The 16,239-nt window shown below is 29.4% G+C and overlaps 3 protein-coding genes across 3 annotated transcripts; 2 read left to right on the top strand and 1 right to left on the bottom strand.

Moving 5' to 3' along the window:
* LOC124847780 (vesicle-associated membrane protein 711) lies at window positions 1–3,143 on the bottom strand. The gene is made up of 4 exons (XM_047325342.2): window positions 2,774–3,143; window positions 2,494–2,684; window positions 1,687–1,850; window positions 1–313 (listed from the first exon to the last, which is right to left on the bottom strand). Exons 1-4 carry the CDS (start codon window positions 2,988–2,990, stop codon window positions 226–228), a joined length of 660 nt encoding a protein of 219 aa, XP_047181298.1. The 5' UTR covers window positions 2,991–3,143; the 3' UTR covers window positions 1–225.
* Window positions 3,144–6,252: 3,109 nt separating this feature from the next.
* Window positions 6,253–6,676, top strand: LOC148204643 (uncharacterized). Its single transcript, XM_088115330.1, has one exon. It carries the CDS (start codon window positions 6,253–6,255, stop codon window positions 6,673–6,675), a length of 423 nt encoding a protein of 140 aa, XP_087971456.1. The 3' UTR covers window position 6,676.
* Window positions 6,677–10,504: 3,828 nt separating this feature from the next.
* LOC124832440 (protein CLT3, chloroplastic) lies at window positions 10,505–15,049 on the top strand. Its single transcript, XM_047306640.2, has 10 exons — window positions 10,505–11,145; window positions 12,045–12,190; window positions 12,336–12,373; window positions 12,600–12,715; window positions 12,971–13,070; window positions 13,156–13,191; window positions 13,608–13,658; window positions 13,756–13,879; window positions 14,115–14,240; window positions 14,497–15,049. The coding sequence occupies exons 1-10, from the start codon at window positions 10,736–10,738 to the stop codon at window positions 14,652–14,654; spliced, it is 1,305 nt and encodes a 434-aa protein (XP_047162596.2). The 5' UTR covers window positions 10,505–10,735; the 3' UTR covers window positions 14,655–15,049.
* Window positions 15,050–16,239: the final 1,190 nt, after the last annotated feature.

Genomic DNA, 16,239 nt, shown 5'->3' with positions numbered 1-16,239 from the left:
TGAGAATACAATAAACGATATAAGTTTTCTGCCCCTCAAACTTTATATGAAAAAGAAAAGAACACTTCAATCTATGGCAAGAAATTCACTAGCAGAAAAGTGGACAACCCAGTAATATAGTTGAAGAAATGGAATCTGCAAATCAAAGGCAGATAAAAAAGAAGTGACGTCTGCAAGTTGAAGACCACAAGGAAGCACACATAGAATTCACTTGCCAATCCTTCACTAAAAGCAAGATGGTAGCGCGGGCCCATGGCAAACAAAAGCCAGCACAACATAAACTACTACAAGTAGGATGAGAATAAGTGCAACCCTGCAACATGCAACTGTTTAGTCAGTAAGACCGAAAAACAGAGAATCCTCTGACTGTAGTTAAAGATTGATTAATGATGTTATGACGAGGTTTTACAAATGAAGCAGTTTGTTGCCTACTATTTGAAATTATCCTAAATCTAGTAGAGGTGAATTCAAATTTTACTTTATGGAACTCTCAACACACAAAAACTTTAATTTTTATTATATTTAGAAAGATGTTGCACTATCAATAACATAAAAATCAATCGAATGTAGGGGGATTTGTCATGCAAATATAGCTTGGCAATTATAATTTTATATCATATGAGAACACGGAACCTTAATGATAACACTATTTTTGGGTTTCTTGGAAACCTTATATGTTGCAAATTAGACACCCTCGCATGGCCCTTCCCCTCAAATGTGTTCAACCAAGGGCCCATTTGTCATAAAGTTGCCTAGAATTGATTTTGATAAAATTAATTTTGAACCATTGAAATAATTAGAACACGTTCAAATTAAAAACCATAGGCTTATACTGGTACTAGTGTTTTTATTAGAAAGTGTGATTTTCAGACACCGAAGAAGCTAGATCTAACTTTGAAGTCCGCCACATAAAAGGAACATTTAGATAATTTTGGTGAGGCATGGGTGTCTTCTAGTTCACTGGATCAATTTCTATACATTCCACTTTGAAAGGTTTGATATGAAGAAGGAACATAAAAATGTTGTGGCAATGCACTGTTTATGCGAATTTGTGGGTTTGATAGGAAATCCCACATCTCCAAGATTGTATTCTCACACACACCTCTACAATTTTATGAGATAAAATCATTTTCACTTCTTCAAGTGTATCAGTGTTGCACATGCAAGGAGACTACACAACTCTCCTACTTTAACTAGTTTTTAGGAGCTTCCATTTGTCTCTGGTTTTCCTCCTCTTTGGTCTTTGTTGAGGATTTCATACCCTCCAACCTTTTTCAATTTTACCTCTTCCTTTCTCTAATACTTTTTCTTCTTTTATACTTTTACAAGTGAAATTATTTCTACCAAGAAAATTACTTTAGTACATTTAGATTTACCAACACTTCAAGTTACAACCAAAGTTTAAGCCCAGATGATTTCCATCATAGTCCTCTGAAATTCTGCTGAATATATATATATATATATATATATATATATATATATATATATATATATATATATATATATATATATATATATATATATATATATATATATATATATAATCTCAGCATTGAGGAAAATCAAGTGATCATGCAAGAAATTATACAAAAAGAATGGAGATGAGGTTTCAGATTCATTCAAAAGACTGCAGTTTTTTCGTTGCAAGTTCAGCTAACATGAGTGAGTTTTAGATAGAGAACATACGTGAGCTTGACATTTCTCCACCACACGGTGCTTCTGAAGCGGCGAGCTTGCTTCCTGAAGCGAAATGTATTTCCTTGCATATTAGCAGTTTTATCCACCAGCAACTCCAACCGATCACCTCGATCTAAAACTTTGTCAATATTTTCTATCATGACATTTCGTACCTGTTAAAGAACCCAAAAGAAAAAAAGAGAACACACATTGAGAGCAAAACAACCAAATGAACAACAAATAAGGCTCGACTCAGAAAAACTTCTCAACAAATACACAAAGGAAAAGAAAATAAAAAGGTAAATAAATCCAGCTTCTGTCATAAATTAAAAAGTTAAAATTAACTTTAGTCTTACACACCTTCACTTTTCGGAAGCTCTCTTATCAAAACTTCTCCCAAAGCTATAGAGCATAACAGGATTTTAACTTAATAGGAGAAGTTCGATAAATTTTATTTCAGTTCATTCTCTAATAAGTGTTTACATAGAAGCTTATCCAAAATAGACCAAACTATAAAATGTAAAAGTCAAAGTGCACGTCAGTGCAGCACTGTCTTGGAACATATATCAAATGGAAAGGCTGCTCACTAATCATTATTAGATGTATTTAATTAATTATAAATTTAATGTTCCAATATCAAGCTCATTTTGAATTACTAAAATAGGATGAAATGAAGCGGAATTGATGCAAAAATGTAATCATACAAGCTACTAACTCACTGATTACCATTGACAGGGTTGTTTAGCCACACACTCGCCAAACAATCAGTTCTAAATTTTCAATTACTCAAAAAACCGAAGAGAAAAACCACCACACCTGAGACATTTCACCTTTGAGCCGATTGATCCTATCGGCGTTAGGATCGCTGGAGTAATACTCCATCTGCTGATTCAAAACCCTAGAGAATTCCTCGTTCATTCCGTAAGGCTGCGCGGAGTGAACGGCTCGCCCGTAAGTCCGCACGAACTTCTGATGAATATCCTCGAGAAACGCGAAAGGAAGTCTCCCTGCAAGGAATGAATTCAAAACATTAAAAGTGAATAGGTGATGGATTTGGGTTTTACAGAAGGAGTAGTGAACAGATCGGAAAACGCACTGCCGGCAGTGTCGTCAGCCATGCAGAGAACGGTGAGTCCATCGGTGCGTTTAACGTGGAAGATGTAGCGATCCTGAGAGTAGGAAACGTGCGTGTCGTTGCTGCCTGGGATCTTCTCGAGAATCTGCCGCGCGATTGCGCTGGCGTTGGTGGTGGTGCCGCTGTACTCCGCCAGCACCACCGATCCGCGACCTACCAGCGCGTACAGAATCCCCATTCGGTTCCGATCGGTGATCAATCGAAAAGCGCCAACACAACCAATACCAAACCCTCTTCTCTTCTATTCTCTTCTTCCACTTCTGTTCATGAAGTGTCCCTTTCTTCTTGACTTTTTGCTTTTACCATCATCACTGCCTTCTGCTTTCTGATTGGAATTTAATTATTGTCTTTGGATTTTAAAATTGCCGTTTTAATTTGTTTCCCTCTGTTATTTACTACAGCTATCATTCAAAATTAAATGAAATTACTTTCCTGATATTTTTTAATATTTCCAAATTTATTTAATCATATTGTTGTTGATAAAAGATTAATGTTTAAGCTTAAGAACGGGGAAAAACGAAAAACTTGACAAAAAGACGGTTGTTGAAACCTTTATCAGAGTTTTAAAATGTCTCTTACTTATTTTGTGTTTGTAGTGAAATTGGACAAACGTTTTTAGATTGACGCATACACGACATAATGATAGTAGTGTTTTAAATGGCTTTGTAAGGGTTAAGTTAGTTTTATATGAAATTTTGTTTTTCTAAAATTAAAGAAATTGAGAAAAAATAATTAAACTATTGTTTCTACGGGGATTAGAGTGATTTGGGAGAGATGATTTGAATGGATTTGAGGGTAATTTATTTGTTGTTTTTTTAGTGGATTTGTGGATAATTGAGAGTGGATTTCGAAGTAAAGTTTGTGAGAATTGGTGGAGCATTTGATTGATGTGACAAATTTAAAAAATTTGTTTAATTAGTAGAAATTAAAGATTACCAAAATGTTCCTAGTAATTTAAAATGTTATTTGTTAATGTTATATTTAATTGTAAAAATATTTATAAAGAGTAAAAAATTAAAAATAATAATTAAAATCAATTTTTTTAAAGTAAAAAATTTATAATTTAGTAAAATGAATTTATTGAAAAATTATAATTTTTAGAAGTAAAATGAATTTAGTAAAAAAATTATAATGCTCAAAAGTAATTTGCAAACAACATCTATTACAACATCAATTTTTGCAATTGCTTATCAATTATAATAATTACTTTTAATTATATAAAAAAGTATTTGAATGAATTGATTTCATCATTTAATTATTGTGATATAAATTACAAAATTGATAACCTAATTAGAAAAAGTAAAGGGGACAAACTCTACCAATTTAGCTCTAACAATTAACCTAAATAAAGGGAAAATAGATATACAACAATTTGCTAATAAATACTAACTATTATAATTTAAAACTAATTATTATAATTGATACTAACTGAATCTATAATTGCATTTATTCCTATGACACTACCACACCCAATAGAGAGAATAACATACGTTTAAGAACTTAAAAATGTAATAAAAAAAATGAGTAATCAAAACGAAAATAAACCAAACTCAGAAGAAGTGAAATTGCAATTGCAACCCTGGCCGAAGGCTTCCAACCAGCTCAACGTTAAACAATTTTTTTATTTTTTTTAATTAATTGTAATCCTTTCTTACAACTCTACTATACCTGAAAAGTATAAAAATAACAAATTTTAGTTTTTGGTATTTTATAAACTATGAACTTAGTATAGTATCAACAACAATAACAAACAATAAACAGGTTCAATCAAACAACAAGAGCAACAAACAAATTCAAGTTCAACAAAAAACAACAACAAATAAGTTTTTCAAAACAAAAATGAAAACGAAAATTAACCTTCAAAAGGTGGGTTCGTCGGAATAAAGTGTTCCCACCCGTGAGAAAGAAAACAGAATGCGCCTATGAAGGACAAGAACACGAAAATAATCGGTCAAAACAAACGAAAATTATACATAAAGTAGTTAATTAACATGCATTTGTATCAAATGAAAGAAAGATATTACATCTGATGGTTGTCAAACTTTGTTCGAGAAAAGTTTGAGAAGAGAAGAGGGTCTCGCGTGCTAAGATAAAGTAAATAAATTTTCAATCTCCCGCTCAAACTAAGAAGAGGAAACTTTTGGTTGACAAATAATATGTCGAAGCTCCTACAAAATTCGACGTATTATACATGTGGTTTAAAAGAAAAAAGAAAAAAAGAATTAAAAAGGGGTTATTTTTTGATTTTTGACGGACAAATAATACGTCGCCCTTATAAAATTCGACGTATTATTTGTTATTTAAAAGAACAAAAAAATAATTAAAAATAGTGACTTTTTGGCTTATGAGTGACAAATATTATGCGATTTGACCTAGTATTTGTGGTTTAAAAGAAATAAGAAAGAGAATAATACGCTAGTTTAAATAATTACCATAATAGAAGGTCGAATTGGATGAAGCTTCGACATACGTTTTACAATTTCATTTATTTACAAAAATGTCGGTTATTGAATGGTTAAACGTTGAAAGCGTTATACCTTATTTTTGCATTAGTGATCACCATGTAATAATTTTCTTCTTGATCTTATCTTAAAACTACAAAACTACTAGTTGCTGCGTTCTTATTTTTTAAGAATTATTTCTTAAACTTGGACCTCTACTTGTATAAATTAAATAAATACGTAATCCATTATCCTTTTACTTTCATAATCTCAACATAACATTTTATTATTCACGTTTACATACATTTAGTTTGTCCTGTTCCAGTATAAATATTAGAGAAAAAAAAAGGAAATTTAAAAACACCATTAATAAAAATAAAGGAGTAATATACAAAAGAGTTAGAATTGCATTTAATACAACTGAATACTATATAATGATAGTTGTATAACTTCTTCACTATATTAAAAAGATGGGAAGGGATAATATCATTCAATTATATTGAATTTAATTTTTTTAATTTTTACTCAATACAGAATATAGGCTTATATTTATATTTTTTAATAATTTTTTAAAATTTAAGCATAAATTTAAGTCTATATTTAATAAAAGTGACAAATTTAAATATTATAAAATAGAAATTCATAACTTTAATATTTTGAGGATTTGAAGTAACATTAATATTAATATATTATATAGATTAAACTCGTGTCATATTATAGATATTTTCTATACAATAAAACTCTTTTAAAAAATATACTCATTGAAAATAAGTCTGATTGACATTAATATAATTTCGGCTCAATATATAAAAAAATAAAATTGAGTCTTAATTTTTAATATAACGGTCAACTTTATTAATTTTTTTCCCGATCTCATTATGATATTCTTATAAAGTATTTTAAGTTCAGGTGCATGAATTATGAATATAAAATTATAAAGTTATGGTGGTTGGTTTATAAATATATCGAAGGAAGAGAGAATAGTGTAGAGATGCAAAGATGAAGAACATCATAAGCATACTCGTGACGTTGTGTTTAATGAAAAGTTCAGAATGTTCTTCGTCTGACATGAATAGGTTTCCATCTCCAACCATTTCAAACGACACAGACACGAACAGTCTCTTCATTTCCATCGCGAGTGGTATGTCCCCCGATGATCCTCAAGTGTTTTTCTTTTACAACAACCAAAAAGACCCAATCTATTTGCAACCTAGAATACCCTTTACGAAAACTACCAACTTCGATCGCTCGGTAATTATGATGTATTGGGATGTGTTCTCCGTGACTTTCTATGGGTATGATCCTAGCACAGAAGGAAATCATCAAAAGGTCTACTGGAAGGTGGATGGAAACGGTGTGTTTCATAGTTGGGACAACGAGAACTGGGAAAAACGAAAAACTTGGCTAAAAGATGCTTCTTGAAACCTTTACCAGAGTTTTTTTGTATGAAATAATTAAATAAATAAAGTACGTGCATTTTCATCTCCATCAATTATACAATCTCCTACAAAGTCTTTAACTTAAATAATTCTTTTTAATATTTAAACAAAACTAATTAATTTAAAATCACAATCTACTAGGATTAATAATGATAATATCAATAATAATATTTACATTTAAATTTATATCATATTTATCATTTAGATAAAATGTTAATTTTTTAATTTTATTCATTAAATCATTTTCTAAATTATCGCATTCGTGGAAGTCTTACACATTCTTAAATCCATTTAAATCACACCATCTTTTTTTTATCATCTCAAATCAATTCACTCATGTCCTATCTAATTCAACATACACTCATAAAAATAGATTTGGGAGAGAATGAATGTATGAATTTGGAAAAATTTTAAATGTACAATTTATTTGTTTATTTTAAAAAAGATTTTGGGATATTAGCTTTGAATGTAATGTTTATGAAAGTTTGAAAATATTTGATGGAAATGATAGATAAAAAAATTTAATATATAAAAATTTAAAATTTAATTTTTTTTAAGTAATATAAAATAAAGATTAAATTATTTTAAAATAACTTTTAAAAAAGTGTTAATTTTAAATATGGTATATCTATGTAAATCAATTCTATTTATGGATACAATTATTGAAGATTAATTAACGAAGGAAATGATCTATTTTAATAGCAATAGCAATAGTGATTTTATATTCTTCACATTTGCAGCGGTTTTATTCAGCCAACCAATCATCTTCGGGGAGCGAATGTAATCACCTCGATGAAAGTGAGTTTTAATATAATGAAACTTCTTTTAATACCAACCTAATTAAAACAACTAATCCCTCTGTTACTATGCAACAATATAAATAGACTACATGTGATAATTTAAAAATAAACATTATCAACTTAACTTCATTAATTAAAAATAGATTAAATTATTTATCTATTATTCTATTTCAAAATTTATTTTATATTTCTCTTTTGGAAAGATTTACTATTACTTGGTTAGAGTTGATAATTTTTTTCTTGAACTTATCTTAAATTTACAAAACCACTAGTTGCAACATATAATAATTTTTCAAAATAAAAATATTGTTTGTTTTGGGTAGAGTATCTTGTAATATATGATTTTTTAGAAAGAAAAATAATAATATCTGCGCCGAAAGCTTTCCTTTTTCCTTTTTCGATAAAGTGCATACAAGCATTTTCTGATGCAAATAACCATTTTTTGGTTTATGATTATAAATTACAAACACAAACTTGCTTCAACTTTTCCCCTAAACTAAAATATTCACTAGAATCACTTTTTAAATTTATAACAAACTGACCCTTTATAGAAGCTACTATTATTTTGTATAACATGATATTGATAATATTTAGAATATTATCATTTTTCTGAAATATATGATAGCATATTAATATAATAAATTTTATACACTTTATATTTTATAATTTAATTTTACATAATTTGAGATAAATGTATTATTACGTCAATTACACAAATTAGTTAACATGGTTTTGTCTTCTATTATCCTTTGAAAAAAAAGTGTCAACAAAGTGCGAAAGTGTTTGCATATAATCAAAAAGTCACACTATAAAGCAAAGTCAAATTAGAGTAATATATAATAATAGGATTAAGAACACTTTTCCTCTATAATTTATATTATTAGTTTTGACAGGGTTTTTTGTTCATGTAAATTTATGGAGTTAATCCCGTAAAAAATGTTAGTTGTTCAGTTTAAGTTTCTCTACTCATAGTTTGTTATATTTTTATAATTAAATTGTTTATTTGGAGAGAGTTCTATACTATAGAAAACGGAATCCTCATTCTTTCAAAACTTACTATAAATGTTTCTGAAGTTTTCAAATTTTTAAAAGTTATTTGTTTAATAAAAAAAACATGAATTTGTAGGTGTCTATGTTAGAAAACTTATGAAACAAGTAGATTTTGTGATGGTTATTTTACTTTATAAAACAATAGTTTTTCTTTTTGTTTATTTTAATTAAAATATTATGAAATAAATATTTTTTTTGTCTTTAAATTATTATAAATAACTTGTGTTTTATCTTTAAACTAATATAAATTCTAATTCTTCAAACTCTAGTTGGTTTAGATTATGAATACAATCTATAATAGTAAAAGTATCACATCAAACTACTTTTAGTTAGGTAAGTCCACTTGAATGTTGTTTATTTTTTAAAAAACTATTATTTATTGTTTCACCGTTCATTAATATATAATTTCACATTTAAAATATGAGAATAATGTGTTAAAAGTTTTAACTATAAATAAAATCATTTTGTCCAATTTTATAAAGTTGTACTAATCTTAAAATACTTTTTTTCAATGTAAACTATTTTATTCATAAGTTTTGTAAAAATTATGTAAAACATATTCTCTAACCAATATCACATGAAGTGTTTTTCTTGGGATAAACAAAATTTCACACTATAGTATAACATTCATTTTAAAATTCTATTTGACACAAAAAAAAAAAAAACTTTAGAGGTGGTTTGTTGAAAAAATATGCTTTACATCATAAAGTGTCAATAACAAAATAGTTTATGGTTTAATTTAAACATAAAATTATAGTAAATTAATGATAAAAAAATATATTTAACTCATAAATGATTGATAAACTTGTTAAATTAAAGATAATTAATTTTTGGGTTAAATATGTTTTTAGTCCCTAAACTATTCGTATTTCTGGTTTTCGTCCCTCTTTCAAAGTAAGGTACAATTTGGTCCTCATTCTTTTCGAAACGTTCGTTTTAGTCCTCGAAAACTAAACACGGTTTAAAAATTTGGTCCTCATTTAGCAACAAATGAGAACTAAAACCAAAATTCCGAGGACTAAAACGAACGTTTCGAAAAAAATGAGGACCAAATTGTACCTTACTTTGAAATAGGGACGAAAACCAGAAACGGCCAATAGTTTAGGGACTAAAAACATATTTAACCCTTAATTTTTCTTTTATTTTTTAAATAAAGTCGCTTAACACAAGTTAACAATCATACCAACTTAATATTGAAAAAAAATATATATACTTATTTGATCATATGGGTACTTCGTAGAAAAACCATCACAAGAAAATTCTGTCTATTTATCTCTTTAAATAATTTATAGTTTTAAAAACGTAAAAGTTTGTAAAGTCATTGCAACATGGTATTTGATTATAACCATTCCTTTGGAATCATTCAACAAGACCAGATTTCTTTTAGAATATTACTTCATTCATGCATTTTCCAACTTTATAAGAAGAAGTTGGTTTCAAATTGAAATCCTTCTGAACAAAGAAAGTATAAAAAATTAAATAATTGCCTTAGTGCATCACAATACAAAAGAAGGAACAATGATTTCCAAAAGAACATGGCATTAATATTAGTATCAAATCACCAAAGATTTTGGATATAGAATTCTGAATAACAACAATACAATAACCATATGACAAAGTCTTCAACTTCATCACGACACTCCATACATGTTTGACAAGCATTTTTTATAAAAGAAATTTATTATATAGTAGTTTTATTTTGGTAAAAAAAATTATCAAAATTCAATCACATATATATTTTAAGATTTTAGTTGGAAAATCAAGTCAAACTAAAGTCATATAAATTTAAAATGCATCTTCAACATTATCTATATTGATATTCTCTGTGATACGTAAATGCAATATATTTAACATTTATGAAATATCAACTAAAAAACTGACTTACATAGCTAAAAAGTATATCTTTAATATAAAATACAGAAAAAAAAAATAAGATTAAATAAAGGTGTAAAAGTACAAATTGTATTTGTGGTTACTATTATAGGAAGACCGACCTTGATGGGACGTAGCAATAATGTTAAATCAAAGACAAGGTCGTGTTGTGGCATACACAACTTCAAATTCGTTAGTAACTACCGAAACTGATGATGTTGTTCTATTGATTCCTCAATTTCTCCAACCAAAACTAAATTTCCTGTTTTGATCGCTTCATTACATTCAGTTCTCAGTTCTGAATTGTTTTGGGACACAATCATGGCTTCACTATGCCGGCGGTTATCCGCCGCCGGCGCCGGCGCATCGGTCGGTCGGGCTCAGTTACGGCGCCCCGCTGGGATAAGCGAGCTGCGTTACAGTTGCTACGTCAGGAGGCCAATGCGGTTGGTGGCGGCGCGGGCCAACGTATGCGGCGGCGCGTGGGTGACATTCGCCTCCGGAGGGAGGGAGGAGAAGGTGGGGGCTTGCTCCTATGCGGTGGAGGATCGGAAGGTGGCGGCAGATGGTGGAAGGGAATCGGTGGAGGGGAGTGGTAAGCGGGCGGCTGAAGTGGCGGCAGCGGCCGCCACCACGGTGGTGCTGGGTGTGGGGAACCGGGTTTTGTATAAGCTGGCTTTGGTTCCGTTGAAGCAGTATCCTTTCTTCCTTGCTCAACTTGCCACTTTCGGGTACTTTACCTTTAAAAGAAAAAAAAAGGAAAAAAAATTAATAGAAATATATTATTAATAACCATATTCTACTTATTAGCATAAACATAGAGACAGCATGTGTGAATCATGTTTTAAATATCTAAAAAATTATTTAAATTTTAAAAGTAATAATTAAAAATATATATTTAGTTATAGATATAGTCATAGATAAACTAAATTTTAAAATAAAAATAAAAAATATTCTAAGTAATATTGCATAAATAATATTATGAGTAATTATTTAAATTTTAAAAAATAGTTATTAAAATGATAAAAGAATAAATATTTTTTTTATAAATATTTTAAATTATTATGTAATTATTTTAATTTAAAAAGATAGTTACTAAAATGATAAAATTAAAAAATAATTATATTAATTTAAAGAGTAGTAATTAAGAGAATAAAATTGAAAAAAATGAAAGACAATTATAAAAAATATAGATGATGAGATACTTTTATGTTTATAATTAATATAAAAACTGTATCATAGTAACAATAAATAGACACTTATAACATAGATCGAACATTCCAACACATATTATTTCTCATTTTTTGGTCTAGGTAGTTCAAAGGGTAAACAACTCTGAAAGTATTCAGAATAAAATTTAAAAAATAATTAGTTTTTAAATAAATGTTATTAACTTTATGAAGTATAACTCTTGTACTATTATTCGACAAAAAAAACTTCAGTAAGTATGCTTTTATTTCAAAAACTAAACTTCTTACTGCATGAGTTAGTTTATAATTGAATAACTTTACATTTGTAAGATCATTTCAATTAAACCAAAAATAATATAATTTTGTTTCAGATGGAATTGATTTGGAAACATGACCAAAACAAGCATTGAATGTTTGAGATTGTACATTGTTTATTTCAGATATGTAATAGTGTACTTTGGCGTTTTGTATATTCGACATCATGCGGGCATGGTGACTGATGAAATGTTAGATGCGCCAAAGGCTCCATTTGTTGTTGTTGGTCTATTGGAGGCTCTTGCTGCAGCCACTGGAATGGCTGCAGGAGGTAATTTTGTACCCTTTCTCAGCTTCTGAATCACATTTTCAACTGTTCTTTTTCAAAAGAGTTTTTTTGTGACAGCACTGATATTCATAGTATAAATATGTCAGATTCTGAATTTGGTTATTTGTTGTGCTCTTTCTTGTACCAGCAATTCTATCTGGAGCATCCATTCCAATTTTATCTCAGGTAAAAAGAATCAGCAGTTAATTTTATCTGGAACGTCAAATTGGAAGCTGAAATAAATTTGAACTGACGAATTAGATAATTATCTGAGATATATTGAACTTTAGCATATAAAGTTGGCTATGTTATCAATTCAGTTTCAGTCTGAGCTCATGTATGCAGAACTTACTTAGCTGTTCAGAAAATTGTAAAACAAAGCTGGTAGTTAATTGGAGCTATTCTCTTGCAGACTTTTCTCGTGTGGCAAATACTCCTGTCAATTATTTTTCTCGGAAGAAGATATAAAGTTAACCAATTACTTGGATGTTTTCTTGTATCCATTGGTGTAGTTGTTACTGTAGCAAGGTCAGTAAGTACATGTGACTTTAACAAGGATCGTAGACCATGGTGACTCATGTTATGAGTATCGGTAAAAGCAATGCATGATCATTAGTCAATAAACTGATTCTGAAAGTCTTTAAGCAACTTAATATCATTGACTTAATGATATTAACCTATTAGGCTTCTCTAAGTTTGTGGCAAAAACTTTAGGAAATTTATGATTAGTTTTTATAGCTTCTTACTTATTATATATACCTTTGTTTTTGTTTACTACTGTAGTGGAGCTGGTGTAGGGAATTCATTGAAGGAAGGTGGTATGTTTTGGAGTCTTCTCATGATAATCTCGTTTTTTCTCCAAGCAGCTAGCACCGTGCTTAAGGTTATCATTGTTTAAAATGTTGGCTGCATTTTCTCAACTTAAAAAAATTCTCTGTAGTTACACTGTACTTTTCATATTTTTGCAGGAGACAATCTTTTTGGACTCAACCCAAAAACTGAAGGTCAGTATGGCAGTGAATTGTTTTAATCTATGTTTCCATTAATCATGGCTTTTCAAGGGTCTTAAGGGTGCTTGAATTAGCTTCATGCTGATTACTTTTTCATGGTAAAGATAAAGAAATAAACACTTATTTCTATTTTTTGGTTTATCACCATTATCTTTACAGGACAGAATTAATCCAAACACATTATATTTGTTGTTGAGAATTTAAACATAAGTCTAAGTATCACATTAAATATAAATAAAAAAGTTGAACAACATATAAGAAAGAAAATCTATATATTTTATAAAGTACTAGATTGAAAGTGGTGTCAAGTTTTCTATGTGATGGATTAGATTTGATGTGCATGTTGCTACACTAGTTCCATTTAAAGCTAAGATGGAACACTAATCAGTATTGAATATTATCTGAAGCAGGGAGGTTCCATGGACTTGTTTGTTGTCAATTCGTACGGATCTGCTTTCCAAGTAAGTGTTCTTCAATCTTTCATGAAATATTCATCTTTTAGATTTGCAATATAAATGAAAATAGATGCCTAAATGTAAGGGTATATGCTTAACATAGGCACTATTCATATGCCTTCTTCTACCCTTCTTGTCAAAATTATGGGGCATCCCCTTCAGTCAACTACCAAATTACCTTAAAGATGGTGCAGCCTGCTTCCTAAATGTTGGTACATTATCAAATGGTAAGCTGCATTTCCTTTTCATATTGTCATACTCATACCTTCTAATGCTCAGTTTAATGTCCACTTAAAAACGAGGGTGAAAATTTCAGCATGAATGATGAAAAATTGCATGGAAACTCATCCCTAAATATTTTACTCCCAATTTCAAATTTGATGAGCAGACTTAAAAATCCTTGTTTTCTAGTCTTGCTATTTTTGTGATAATGGTGATGAAAGAAAGGTTTTTCTGGTTCAGGATGTGATGGTGCTCCTCTGCTGCCTCTGTTGTTTATTATTGTAAACATTGGTTTCAACATTGCACTGCTTCATCTCCTCAAAATCTCTTCTGCTGTTGTATCTTGTCTTGCTTCCACATTTTCAGGTATGCAAGCTGTTTGATAAAATTATTGTATGGACCTGGACCAATACACATCCACGGTCTTGAATGATTATTATGTAACACGCAGTCAAAATTTTCAATTTCCCAGAAAGAATTAGAAGAACATAGCTATATATGGGAGATTGACTGAAATCATAAATGTGTTTGTGATTTCAACAATTTTTCAATTTACAAATACATGCTAATGTGAAATTATGAGCATACCCAATTGATAGAATGTGGCTTTTTGTTGTGGCAGTTCCAATATCAATCTATGTGTTCACCATGCCATTGCCATACCTTGGTGTTGCCTCCTCTCTTCCAGCAGGTTTTATGACAGGGGCCATCATTCTCATTTTTGGCTTACTCATTTATGCATGGACCCCTTCAAATGGTTCCTTCTCAGCTCCCACCTAGAATGAGTTAACATGTCATTGAACACAGTAAAACAGCAGAAGGAACTAACTCATGTTCACTTCTCAGTGGTGGCTAAAACAAGGAAAAAGAATGTCTTGTTCTTGTAATTGCTGGAAAGCGTTTTTTATGAGCTAAGCTCAATTTAGAAAGAAATATTCTAGACTGTAGATTGTTGGAGATCTATTTCCGTTAAAGATAACCTTAAATTATAATATTATATAAGTGGGATAAATTTTATCAAAAAGTTAAGATTTATCCTGTTTATGTATTATAATTTTATTTTATTTTTAACTGATACGAAATCTCTAACATAAATTTAAGTTCAATTTTTGTATAAGCTAATAAAAAAGTAAATAGAGAATAAAAGTCATTTTGTTCATGCTGGACAATTTGGATGTGCTAAGAGAAATCCAATATGTTCTTGATCACTAAGAACACAAGTGATTATGTATGTATATACCATTTGGTAAAAAGCATTGGCGTTTCTTTTTCCTAAAACTTCTCAGTAGAAGAGCGTACCTTTTGAAGAATAACTACTGGAGCTTAATTTCAGAGTAAATTCATCGTGCATATGACCTAAATTAGTTTGTTTTTCTTTTAATTTTTTGTTATTTGTGAGTTTAACATGAGAAAATCCTTTTCTTTATTACTTCATCCATGTGATAAATTTAGTGTAAAACGTTGTTTGTACATACATAGAAGTAATAGTTTTAAACATAATCACCATAATATATTATTCCCGAAGAACTATAAGTAATTATGATATAAACTTTAATCGGATTTTGATGTTTTGAGGCAAACTGAGAAACATACTACAATTAATTAAGCAAAAAAGAAAAGAAAAGAAACAGAAAACGTCAGTTAAACAAAATGTTTCAGGTTGAAGATATGAATTTGTTTGCTTTTTTATAAATGAGAAAGTTAAAAATAAATATAAAAAAAAAGTTAAAACTCTCCAATAATTATCATATTTGTACTGAAATCTTAACTTGATCTTCAAATTTCAAGTTGTCTTAATTAAGTCTTATTTTTCTAAAATGAGTAATAAATAAGTCTTTTTGTTAAGTGGACATATAACTTTTATTTTGGACTCTTGCTTCTTTCTACAATTATAAATTGGAAGCTAAAGAGTGCAACAAGAACACACCAAAGGAGGAGAAGAAAACCACTTAGAAGAGAAAGAGAGCCACGGTGAAGGAGAAAAATAGAGAGTTCTAAAAGATGGAGTTTTGTATATCATTCCGAGAGACTGAGATTCATAGAGAGATATTGAGAGAGTTAGAAAAACATTGTAATCCTACTTTTATAGTAGATATATTTTTCTAAACAAGATTTCGTGGTTTTTCTTGAAAGGATTTCCACATAAAAAATTTTGATATTATTTTTTTTTATGCTTTCACGTAGTGTCTATTTTGGATTAAGACTATGATATGTTAACAACTTTTTGACAATAGATTATGTATCACTATTTTATTAGTTCGTTTATTTGAAACGGACCAATCACAAGTTACCTTGCGAAAAAGTTATAAAAAAAATCGTTAAAAAGACATTTTCCTTTGAATTAATAGAAGAAGGAATAAGTATA

Source organism: Vigna umbellata, chromosome 1 (genome assembly GCF_029865625.1).
Source record: "Vigna umbellata cultivar VRB3 chromosome 1, Vumbellata_1.0, whole genome shotgun sequence".
Lineage (NCBI taxonomy): Eukaryota > Viridiplantae > Streptophyta > Magnoliopsida > Fabales > Fabaceae > Vigna > Vigna umbellata.
The sequence above is the reverse complement of the archived record's forward strand: the minus strand, read 5'-3'. Positions and strand labels throughout refer to the sequence as shown.